At 47.5% G+C, this 12810-nt stretch overlaps 1 protein-coding gene across 1 annotated transcript in view; it reads left to right on the forward strand.

The window, feature by feature from the left end:
* The first annotated feature begins 4368 nt into the window (after positions 1–4368).
* The window catches only part of LOC127651068 (rho family-interacting cell polarization regulator 2-like), a 97445-nt gene continuing 89003 nt past the window's right edge, over positions 4369–12810 (forward strand). The window contains 1 exon segment of the mRNA XM_052136774.1: positions 4369–4854. Coding sequence (XP_051992734.1) covers positions 4779–4854 — 76 coding nt within the window. The 5' untranslated portion in view covers positions 4369–4778.

Genomic DNA, 12810 nt, shown 5'->3' on the forward strand with positions numbered 1-12810 from the left:
TCACTTCACTTGTTTGTGGTGTTTTTTTTTTAGCTATTCCCTATCGTTTTCACAAACTTATTCCAGGTTCAAAACAAATTCCGCTCAATCAACATAATTTGTGGCTTAATGTTGATTACCACTAAATATATTACTACAAAATAAAAAGAAGCAAAAATCTGGGTTGCAGTGAGGCAGTTACTATGAATGTGAATGGGGCCAATCTGTAAATGTTAAAATAGGTTTTTGTGGTAATCTGCATTATGCCACAAATGCTGTTGATTGAGTTTAAAGTTGAGCTCAACTGACAGCAATTGTGGCACGATATTTATTACCACAAAAACATGTATATATTTTTTTTCTATAAAAACAAACAAACATCGAGGTGACAATGAGGCACTTACTGTACTGTGGAATTTGACGATGTAATGTCAACAAACCCTGAAATGCCTGTAAAAATTACAATTTAAACAACAGCAAAGCTCAAATAATACATGAGTTTTAACAGAATAATTCATGTAAATTATTTTATAAAATCCTAAGCTTCACATTACTGCCTTTAAACTATTCAGAAATTGGCCACATTCACTCCATTGTAAGTACCTCACTGTAACCTCGATTTTTGCTTTTTTTTTTTTAAAGAAATGGAGGGACGAATCAAAAAAATATATTTGTGGTAATCAACATTGTGCCACAAATGCTGTGCTAAGTTTAACTTGTATTGAACCAGGAATATTCATTTAAATGCGTATCTCATACATACAGTTGAAGTCAGAAGTTTACATACAACTCTTTTTCATAACATTTAATTCCTGATATTTAACCGTACAAAAAATTTCCTGTCTTAGGTCAGTTAGGATCACTACTTTATTTTAAGAATGTTAAATGTCAGAATAATATTAGATAATTATTTATCTCAGCTTTTATGTCTTTCATCACATTCCCAGTGGGTCAGAAGTTTAAATAAACTTTGTTAATATTTGGTAGCATTGCCTATAAATTATTTAAATTGGGTCAAACATTTTGGGTAACCTTCCACAAGCTTCTCATAAGTTCCTGGAATTTTGGCCCATTCCTCCAGACAGAACTGTTGTAACTGAGTCTGGTTTGTAGGCCTCCTTGCTCGCACATGATTTTTCAGTTCTGCCCACAAATTTTCTATCGGATTGAGGCCAGGGCTTTGTGATGGGCACTCCAATACCTTCACTTTGTTGTCCTTAAGCCATTTTGCCACAACTTTGGAGGTATGCTTGGGGTCATTGTCCATTTGGAAGACCATTTGTGACCGAGCTTTAACTTCCTGACTGATGTCTTGAGATGTTACTTCAATATATCCACATAATTTTCCTTCCTCATGATGCCATCTATTTTGTGAAGTGCACCAGTCCCTCCTACAGCAAAACACCCCCACAACATGATACTGCCATCCCCATGCTTCACGGTTGGGATGGTGTTCTAAGGCTTGCAAGCCTCATCCTTTTTCCTCCAAACATAACTATGGTCATTATGGCCAAACAGTAACATTTTTGTTTTATCAGACCAGAGGACATTTCTCCAAAAAGTAAAATCTTTGTCCCCCATGTGGACTTGCAAACTGTAGTCTGGCTTTTTTATGGTGGTTTTGGAGCAGTGGCTCCTTACTTGCTGAGCAGACTTTCAGGTTTTGTTGATATAGGACTCGTTTTACTGTGGATATAGATACTTGTCTTCCTGTTTCCTCCAGGTCCTTTGCTGTTGTTCTGGGATTGATTTGCACTTTTCGCACCAAACTACGTTCATCTCTAGGAGACAGAATGCGTCTCCTTCCTGAGTGGTATGATGGCTGTGTGGTCCCATGGTGCTTACACTCACTAAAGGATTATTAGGAACACCATACTAATACTGTGTTTGACCCCCTTTCGCCTTCAGAACTGCCTTAATTCTACGTGGCATTGATTCAACAAGGTGCTGAAAGCATTCTTTAGAAATGTTGGCCCATATTGATAGGATAGCATCTTGCAGTTGATGGAGATTTGTGGGATGCACATCCAGGGCACGAAGCTCCCGTTCCACCACATCCCAAAGATGCTCTATTGGGTTGAGATCTGGTGACTGTGGGGGCCATTTTAGTACAGTGAACTCATTGTCATGTTCAAGAATCCAATTTGAAATGATTCGAGCTTTGTGACATGGTGCAATATCCTGCTGGAAGTAGCCATCAGAGGATGGGTACATGGTGGCCATAAAGGGATGGACATGGTCAGAAACAATGCTCAGGTAGGCCGTGGCATTTAAACGATGCCAAATTGGCACTAAGGGGCCTAAAGTGTGCCAAGAAAACATTCCCCACACCATTACACCACCAGCCTGCACAGTGGTAACAAGGCATGATGGATCCATGTTCTCATTCTGTTTACGCCAAATTCTGACTCTACCATCTGAATGTCTCAACAGAAATCGAGACTCATCAGACCAGGCAACATTTTTCCAGTCTTCAACTGTCCAATTTTGGTGAGCTCTTGCAAATTGTAGCCTCTTTTTCCTATTTGTAGTGGGGTCTTCTGCTGTTGTAGCCCATCCGCCTCAAGGTTGTGCGTGTTGTGGCTTCACAAATGCTTTGCTGCATACCTCGGTTGTAACGAGTGGTTATTTCAGGCAAAGTTGCTCTTCTATCAGCTTGAATCAGTCGGCCCATTCTCCTCTGGCCTCTAGCATCAACAAGGCATTTTCGCCCACAGGACTGCCGCATACTGGATGTTTTTCCCTTTTCACACCATTCTTTGTAAACCCTAGAAATGGTTGTGCGTGAAAATCCCAGTAACTGAGCAGATTGTGAAATACTCAGACCGGCCCGTCTGGCACCAACAACCATGCCATGCTCAAAATTGCTTAAATCACCTTTCTTTCCCATTCTGACATTCAGTTTGGAGTTCAAGAGATTGTCTTGACCAGGACCACACCCCTAAATGCATTGAAGCAACTGCCATGTGATTGGTTGATTAGATAATTGCATTAATGAGAAATTGAACAGGTGTTCCTAATAATCCTTTAGGTGAGTGTATACTTGCGTACTATTGTTTATAAAGATGAACTGGTATTTTCAGGCATTTGGAAATTGCTCCCAAGGATGAACCAGGCTTGTGGAGGTCCACAATTTTTTTTCTGAAGTCTTGGCTGATTTCTTTTGATTTTCCCATGATGTCAAGCAAAGAGGCACTGAGTTTGAAGGTAGGCCTTAAAATGCATCCACAGGTACACCTCCAATTCAGTACACCTCCTATCAGAAGCCCCTCCCCCCTTTACTTATTTAGATAGAGAATAGGTGGAGATGGGATGTCAGGAGAGTTGTCACAGGAAGCAGGTAAGCAACAGCCTGGTGGACAATAACATGGGCGAAATAGAGACCCAAAGAAAGGACACAAGCCGTATCTAGGGCCAGAATATAAAGACTTGGAGGTGAGCTTTTATGACTTGTACAAGTAATAACAAACTACAGTAGTTGCCACCTGAAACACCCTAGCCATGCAATAACAACCACCACACAGAACATCAGCAACCATATTTCAACCCCTCAGAACACCCCAAGCATCCTGGTGAGGACTTCTGCAAGAGCGAGCACTACTCAGATTTCCTTCTGAAAATGTTAACAGCCACTTCTGTTCTAATAATTTTCCATGTTGAGAGTGCTGGATAGCAGCACAAGGGGGCATCATAGGTCTTCAACTGCTTTAGTGAAGTCCTTTAAGGTCATTTGAATGATCAGAAAAACTATTTAAAGACAATTTTACAATTGTGGAGCAAGTCAGATTTAGTTGTTTTTGGATATGTATATTTTTAATGAAAGACTCATGCCAAATGCATAAATGTCATGTTTCTGTGTACATCATCGTTTGCCATGTTTCACTTATTCCATTTTCTAATTCATAGTCAATTATACAAACAATTCTTCTAACATCTTGTTTATAATAGTGTCTTTAATTTGCAGTGAATTGTTATTTTACTGAAACATGGTCTCAAGCAGTTTTACTCTCCCAATTGTTAAGCTGGGCCACAAAACTACAGAATTAACTCAAAATAAATATTTTTAAACACTTAATTTTTTGTTGTGTTGTGTAGTTTCCTTATGCTGTGGTTTATTTCCATTGTGTTGCGGCTTATTTTCATTGTGTTCTGGATCTTCTGTTGTGTTCTGGCTTGTTTTTGTTTTGCTGTGGCTTTTCCATTGTGTTGCAGCTTATTTTCGTTGTGTTGTGGTTTAATTCCGTTGTGTTTTCAACTTTTATTTGCTTTGCTGATTTTGTTGTGTTGTGCACTCCTAGGCCACCGTAGGGTGTAAGACCACACAAACATTCATGAAAAACATTAGCAAAATGTGCCTACAGGTACACAAAATAGGCAAAGATGTGGAAGGTTGTGAGTGTGTGTTTCTTTGTCTGGTATCCAACCACTCTCTTTGTCCAGGAGACAAGGAGTCACATTTCAGCCATGTTTGTGTGTGTCCATATACTGGCCACAGATAGGTGGTGCTCCTTGGATCAAGACATACTCAGTGCAGTCTGTGTCGCAGTGAAAGAGGGAGTTCGGTTCCCTTGACTCATGCATAAAATATAGATCTTTGGCAATGCAAACACACTTGTTGAGACGAGGGATACGCAGCCTTACTGAGCCTCACAGAGGAGAGTCCACTCAGACACCTGTACAGGGACCCATAAAGGGTCAAATGCTTTCTCTGGATATGATCTAATGTTTTTGGGACAAGAGGAAGAGTTTAGGCTGACACTGTTTGATGACTTCCAGTGGGCATATTCTGGCGCACAGCCATGGAACTGTCACAAAAGATGCACTGGATCCGCAACCGGCCCTGGAGGGTCCGAGCTCGCCACAGGAAGTTCAGCAGTGAGTGTGATATGTGTGAAAAAATATCTAGAGAGTGATGAAATATCATAAGTGGAAAGGGTTAGCCAATAGAGTGTTTTGGATTGTTATATTAGCTATAGCCGGGGTTGTAAACCATTTTTAGGCCATGGATCCTTTTACATAATGTATAAAACTGAGTGTTGCATTTTAAAGGATTAGTTTACCCAAAAATAAAAATGTACACACTTTTTTGTTTCAACCACATATGACTTACTTTCTTCCATGTAACACAAAATGTAAGTGTTCCACAAAAAAAGAAAATCATATGGGTTTGGAACAACATAAGGGTGAAGAAATGATGACAGAATTTTGATTTTTGAGTGAATTATATATAATTATATGCCTGGCCTATAACATGCGTAAAGTATTTTAATGTACTTATTTTGATACTTACATTTAGTCATTATTGATGCACAGAGTAATTTGTACATATTTGAATTTTTCTTCATAATACATTTAAATGTGGGATATATATATATATCAATTGATTGTCATTGTCCCATTTAAGACCCATTTTATTATGCTCATAATCATAATAGAAATAATGTTTTAAAAGGTTTAACTACCTTTAACTTGCTCAGCAAGATTCTCTTCAAACTGTTTCTTCTCCATGACAGTGACTGACCTAAAAGAGAAAACTGATCGAAGTCTCTGCTCATATCATTGCCAAAATATTGTTGGTTTAAGCTTTGTGTAACAAGCTTCTAAATTCAAATGTGTCTGAAATGTTCCCAAACGTATTTTCTATCCACATTAGGCATGCTGTCTGTTGGTATGTGCCCCTCATATCTGTGTGTTCACATTTGTGTGTAAAGAGAAGGGAAAACATGAAGGGAGTGTGAAGGTACAGTACATCATGTTCACAGTAGCTCCTTTTCTAGTCGTGTTCTGCTCAGAGATAAACACCAGTGTCCAGAATCAAGTGCTGGTTACACTTTTAGTTAAGCTGTGCTATGATTGGCTGAGGACCAGCACTGCTGATTGGTGATGTGAGGAATCTAACCTAGATGTGTTCTTTAGATTATTGTTAGACATTTTCAGCCAGCGGTGTGAAATAACAAGGAGTTTAAATGTGTTGGGTAGGCTGTAACAAGCCTTATTTCCAATCAACTGTTATGAGCCAATGGCTATCAAATTGCACAGATGAAATACAAGCATTTCAGATTTGACCGTACAGGCTAGGTATCTGAACAAGTGCATCAGTGATTTGAAATTTGTTGCCTTGTTTAAATAGAGTGAAATAACATTTTTGAATTTGAAAAAACTCCTGTCTCTATTCCCATCTATTTTTTTATTTCTTTTGGTTAGCACGTTTATCCATTATTATCATCTTTGCAAGTGAATCCAAACCTACTGATAGCAAAAAGTTCCCCTTCTGTCGCTCTCTCCACATTGTGTCAGAGAAGCGACACTAGGGGTCTCTCTTGAGCGCCGATATTCACCTCTGAACTATGAAAAAAGGCCAATGAGAGTTGGCACCCAGTATTTGCATGTCCCGCCCCCGGACATACGGGTATTTAAGCGGCGCAAATACGGGAGTTCATTCCAAACATTTCTTCGGAGCCGATGGTCGTGCATGCAGTCTGCTGCGAGTTACACACCAAGTTCCTGTTTAATCCTCTGACACTCTGCATGCTGTTGGATCTGACTGCGCATAACAGCGACTTTCTCATTCGTGCACGGCTGTGCATTCTTGCCCCTGGGCACTTCGACAGCGCAGACAACTCGAAAGAGTTATTCTAAGAGAGTGAATTTCGCTCTAAAAGAGCAAAACACAGCGGCGCTGAACGTCCTTCTCAGGACACGTCTTTTTAAAGACGATTTTCCGCCTCTGTGTAGTTTCTGGATGTGTTGATTCTCCCCATCTCTGATGGCCATAAAAACTGCCTTGCATTCCTAGGTTGCGATCACACGCAGGCAGCGTTCTTATGAATGGTCTATGTGTTCAGTACGAGAACATAGCCATGACAGCATTGCGGTCGTAGGCTTTTTCTTGTAGTGAGAAAAAGCCGCTTCAGCCGCCCCCGCCTCGCCTCCTTCCTATGGGCTTGAGCCAGGCGCCGCGGGTGATGAAAACGATCTGGGGACAGCTCCGTTTCGCCGGGTGAACCCCCTCGAAACCCCCCGCCTCCCCGGCACGCTTGCTTGTTTCCGTCCGAGCTCGGGATGAGCATGCTCTCCAATGGATTATGTTTTCAGTGTGAGAACATAACCGCGGCAGTGTTGCGATCTCTGCTTTCTCTTGTAGTGAGAGAGAGCCATTTCAGCTGCCCCCCGCGCCTTGCCTCCTTCCTACGAGATTGAGGCAGGCGCCACGGGCAATGGAGAACGATCTGGGGAGAATAACGGGACGCTTTCGCCGGGTAAATCCCCTTGTAAACCTCCCGCCTCCCCGGCACGTTTGCCTGCTTCCCCCGAGCTGGGGATTTGTGTGGCCTGCTTAACAGCCTACCGTCCGGTCCCTCGAGCTCCCCGGCATTGGATGATGACATCACCGCTGCATCGGAGAGCGTAACAGCGGCGCCGGATGTGGATAACTTGCCTGGGCCGCCACCTTCGGGTCTCGGCCCAGTCTGAGCCTGACGCAAGAAGGTCCGCTATGCTTCCCCGGGCTTAATTTGTTCCGTGGGCATGTGCGCCGCTCACAGCCGCGCCACCCCCCCGGATTCCTTCCCGGACGTGCATGATGAGCTGAGCAAGCCCAGATACCTCGCTCCTCTGCTCTTGCTACCCCCTGTCCGCTCGCCGAGGGTGTCCTCCTGTGGCTTTCAAGAAAGAAAGAAAGTGGTCCTCCGCCTCAACTAACAAGTGAGTGGGCCCAGCTCTCAGCCCCAGCGTTGAGCTCCCCGCAGAAGTTGGACGCCCATCGTCTCACGGACCCCCTTGAGGACCCAGAAGGCTCCCAGGTGCTCCTGAGTTGACAGACCCAGAGACCGAGATGTTAGCTCCAGAGCTGGTAAGACCACTCCGTTCCCCGGTGGAGGGCCAGGAGGAGAATTTTTTTGTTAAATTCTTTATACTCTATAGAGCTATTTCCTTGTTGTCTCTGGGGTCACCTGGCCCGCAGATGCCGTTCTCACGGCACTCTGCTTTCAGGCCTCAACAGTCCCGGCTCCATGGACGCGGTGTCCCCGCCTTCAGCCCCACGACTGTTCCCCGGCCGGCCGGTTCAGACGAGTCCAGAGGACGCCAACATCAGACCTCCTCCTCAGTCACGAACCCGCCCCCTGCCGGATGCGCGGAGCAAGGTAAGTGCTTTGAGTTCATTCTCAGCACCAAAGCCTTGGGACGCCACGTTGCCTCCCGACGCCGCGTTACCTGTTTCGCACCGCTGCGAAGCCCCGCCGGGTACGTCCAAATAACTCGTCCCCTTGGTGCCCCTAGCATGGAGTTTAGAGGCGTGGCTTTCACTGCCCAACCCGTCACGCTGGCTGCACCGGACCATTCGACTCGGTTACGCAATTCAGTTTGCTAGGTCTCCGCCCCCCTTCGTGGGCGTACATTTTTCTGCAGTACACGGCCAACATGCCCATTCCCTGCGCGAAGAAATCGCCTCCCTTATATTAAAGGACGCGATAGAGCCTGTCCCTCCAACCGAAACGAAGAAGGGTTTCTACAGCCCTTACTTCGTTGTACCCAAGGCAGGCGGCGGCTTACGACCGATCTTGGACCTGCGAGTTTTCAATCGGACCTTGTCCAAACTCCCGTTCAGAAACAAATTCTATCTGGCGTCCGGCATCTAGATTGGTTCACAGCGGTAGACTTGAAGGACGCGTACTTCCACGTCTTAATTCGCCTTCGTCCCTAAAAACCTTCGTTCCTAAAAACCTTCAAACCCTGGACAGACCTCTGCTTTCTAAGGGCAGGAGTACCCTTGCAGTGGTCTTCTGGTCACAACCGACGCCTCCAAATTGGGTTGGGGCACCGTGTGCAACGGGCGCGCAGCCGCAGGCCGGGGGAACCGAGGCCCGCTGCGCTAGCACATCAACTGCCGAGAGCTGCTGGCTGTTTTTCTGGCCCTGCAGAAGTTTCTTCCGTTAATTCGGAACAAACACGTCCTAGTCAGGACAGACAGCACCACGGTCGTAGCCTACATAAACCGCCAAGGCGGAGTATGCTCCCTCCACATGTCACAGCTCGCCCGTTGTCTCCTCCTTTGGTCACTGTGCACCACTCACATCCCCAAAACCTCAATGTGATAGCGGACGCGCTGTCAAGACAAAGCTTGCCTGACGGAGAGTGGAGGCTCCACCCCCAGTCGGTCCAGTTGATTTGAGACCAGTTCGGCAAGGCTCAGGTAGACCTGTTTGCCTCCCAAGAAACCTCCCACTGCCCGCTCTGGTATGCCCGGACAGAGGCTCCCCTCGGGGCAGACGCATTGGCACACAGCTGGCCGGCGGGGCTGCGCAAGTACGCATTTCCCCCAGTGAGCCTTCTTGCACAGGTGCTATGCAAGGTCAGGGAGGACGAGGAGCAAGTCATTCTGGTAGCCCCTTACTGGCCCACCCGGACTTGGTTTTCGGACCTCATGCTCCTCACGACAGCCCCTCCCTGGCGAATTCCCCTGAGGAAGGACCTTCTTTCTCAGGGACGGGGCATGCTCTGGCACCCGCACCCAGACCTCTGGAACCTCCACGTCTGGCCCTTGGACGGGATGCGGAAGATCTAGCCGGCCTACCACTGACCGTCATAGATACAATCAATCAAGACAGAGCCCCCTCTACCAGGCATATCTACGCTCTGAAGTGGCGTCTGTTCGCGGATTGGTGTTCTTCCCGAGCCGAAGACCCGCAGAAGTGCGCAGTTAGGTCAGTGCTAATGTTTCTTCAGGAGAGGCTGGAGAGGAGGCTGTCTCCCTCCACCCTCAAGGTGTATGTCGCAACTATCGCGGCCCACCACGACACGGTAGATGGCAAGTCTCTTGGTAAGCACGACATAATCGTCAGGTTCCTAAAAGGCGCCCGGAGGATAACTCCCTCCCGGCCTAACCTGTTCCCCTCCTGGGATCTCTCGGTCATCCTTACGGGACTCCAGAGACCCCCCTTCGAGCCGCTTGACTCAGTTGGACTCAGGGCCCTCTCTCGCAAGACTGCCCTGCTGATCGCGCTCACTTCCATCAAGAGGGTCGGGGACCTGCATGCGTTCTCTGTTAGCGACGCTTGACTGGAGTTCGGTCCAGCAGATACTTTTGTGATCCTAAGAACGCGACCGGGCTATGTGCCCAAGGTTCCTACCACGCCCTTCAGGGATCAGGTGGTGAACCTGCAAGCGCTGCCCCGGGAGGAGGCAGACCCAGCCCTTTCACTGCTGTGTCCAGTACATGCTTTACTTATTTATCTGGACCGCACACAGAGCACCAGATGCTCTGAGCAGCTCTTCGTTTGCTTTGGGGGACAGCAGAAAGGAAACGCTGTCTCCAAGCAGAGACTCGCCCACTGGGTTGTCGACGCCATTTCCCTGGCTTATCACACCCAGGCCGTGCCCCCCCCCTTGCGGGTCCGAGCTCACTCCACCAGGAATGTTGCGTCCTCATGGGCACTGGCTAGGGGCACTGCCCTAGCAGACATTTGTAGAGCAGCGGGCTGGGCAACACCTAACACTTTTGCAAGATTCTACAATCTCCAAGTTGAGTCAGTATCGTCCCATGTTTTCTCAGGTACCGAGCCCATAGAACTCGGTAGCACGCCCACGATCTGACCGGGTGAAACGCTTGCACCTAGCGCCCTTCCCCCTAACCAGGGGAAACAGTGCGCCTTCATTCCCAGGAGCTCTCAGGTTTGGGACACTGGTTGATTCCTCCCTAGCCCTCGTGGGTCGCAGTTCAGCGGAGGAACTCGCCGACCCAAGCCACTGTGGGTACCGCAAGCTACCCTGTACTGGTATAGGTGCTCCACAGGTAAGGCCTCCTTCAGACTCCCCCTGTGTGTAACACCACGGTTCTGTCCCCTCTGGCGAGCGGACTCCCGTGTTTCCCTTAGGCAGTCACGGCTGCCTCGGTTGCCGTGCTGTATGTTCCCCCCTCTATGAGGCTGGATCCACCACCGGACCAACTTTTCCACATAGGCCCTAAGTCAGGCCTCTGATGGTTTTGCCACTTAAACTTGCCTCCCCTCTCGGGTAGGCGTGGCCTCCGCAGGGTCTTCTCCGCCCTGAATAAGGGCTAAGACCCCCTTCCCTCAATGCGTTTAAGGGCCCCGGCCTTAGTTGCTCTATGCGAGAAACATAGAGAGAAAAGAGGCCAGGCTTGGCCCGTTACCAGGTTGGCGGCCAGCACCTTGTTCCCCCCTCCAGGGTAACGATAAGGAATCCTGATGGCTTAAATGGGGCATTGGGGAAGGGTACGTGCAGCCTGATACAGTTGGTCGTCCTGCACGTAAGAATACCTGCTCACTCCTGTATCAGCAGTTCACGTACACGGCTCAGCGCATGGCACTTTTATAAGTGGACCCCTAGTGTCGCTTCTCTGACACAACGTGGAGAGTGCGACAGAAGGGGAACATCTAGGTTACGTATGTAACCCCCGTTCCCTGATGGAGGGAACGAGACATTGTGTCTCCCCTGCCACGTCGCTGAGCCGAGCCACTGTTGTGGCTGGACCATTTCCGGCTCCTCAGAAAAATCCTGAATGAACTCCCGTATTTGCGCCGCTTAAATACCCGTATGTCCGGGGGCGGGACATGCAAATACTGGGTGCCAACTCTCATTGGCCTTTTTTCATAGTTCAGAGGTGAATATCAGCGCTCAAGAGAGACCCCTAGTGTCGCTTCTCTGACACAACGTCTCATTCCCTCCATCGGGGAACGGGGATTACATACATAACCTAGACGATAGCCGAGCACTAGACACATGTGTGCTGAGTAAACTTATAAAGGATTTTAAAAGTGCTCAGAGTAAATCGGTGCAGTTTACTCTGCCCTTAGTCATATAATATGCACAGGCAGGGGCGTAGCAATCATTTCAAAAGTGAGGGGGACAGAACGATTAGCTCAAGACAAACATAAATATATAAGATATATTGTAAGGCTCTCAATCGATAAAATTTTTTTATTGAAATAATTACATGTTTGACCAGTAAGTTTTAACTTTTGCATTTATACATTTAGACATTTGCTGTTTAACCCTTTCGCACGTACCATCACACCGGTTTGATCATTCCAGAGTGGTCCCTGGGGAGTACCATCAAACCGGTTTGAATAGTGCTAGACTCAGTGCAGATGACAGCGCGCCTCTCATCAGAGCGCGCGCACGCTATTCGGCGCCTTGCAACATCATTCAGAGGGGGCGCGCGCGCCCCCGTCAAACGATTTCAAAGGATGCTCGGTCTCATGGCCTCGGCATCAGCTGTACTCCAGCTAGGATTGTTGCACATGCGTCCTCTCCAACGCTGGCTCAAGAGCCGTGTCCCCACTCACGCGTGGCGCTCGGGCCACTTTTTAATCAGAGCGAATCACGGCTGTATAAAAGCCCTGACGCCCTGGAAGGCCGTCGACTGGTATCAAACCGGCGTGAGTCTGGGCGTGAACACACGGAGAAAAATGATCATGACAGATGCCTCCAAAATAGGATGGGGGGGCCCTTTACGAGGGCAGGCCTGTCTCCGGTTTTTGGTCAAACCCGGAAAAGCGGCTACATATAAACTGTCTGGAAATGAAAGCGGTCGCCTTGGATCTCAGAGCCCTGCTCCCGATCTGTGGGCCCTTCATGCATGGCCCCTCAACGGGTTCCAGAGAACCTCCCCAGCGGAGTGTTGAGAACCATCACTGAGGCGCGAGCGCCCTCTACGAGGCGCTTATATGCCCAAAAGTGGAAAGTGTTCAGTGACTGGTGTGATACCAAGAGCTTGAACCCCAAATCATGCGAGATACCAAGTGTGCTCGCCTTTTTTGCAAGAGCTGCTGGAGGCGGGCCACACACCCTCCACGCTCAAAGTCTGTG

The sequence above is a fragment of the Xyrauchen texanus genome, chromosome 10, assembly GCF_025860055.1.
Source record: "Xyrauchen texanus isolate HMW12.3.18 chromosome 10, RBS_HiC_50CHRs, whole genome shotgun sequence".
Lineage (NCBI taxonomy): Eukaryota > Metazoa > Chordata > Actinopteri > Cypriniformes > Catostomidae > Xyrauchen > Xyrauchen texanus.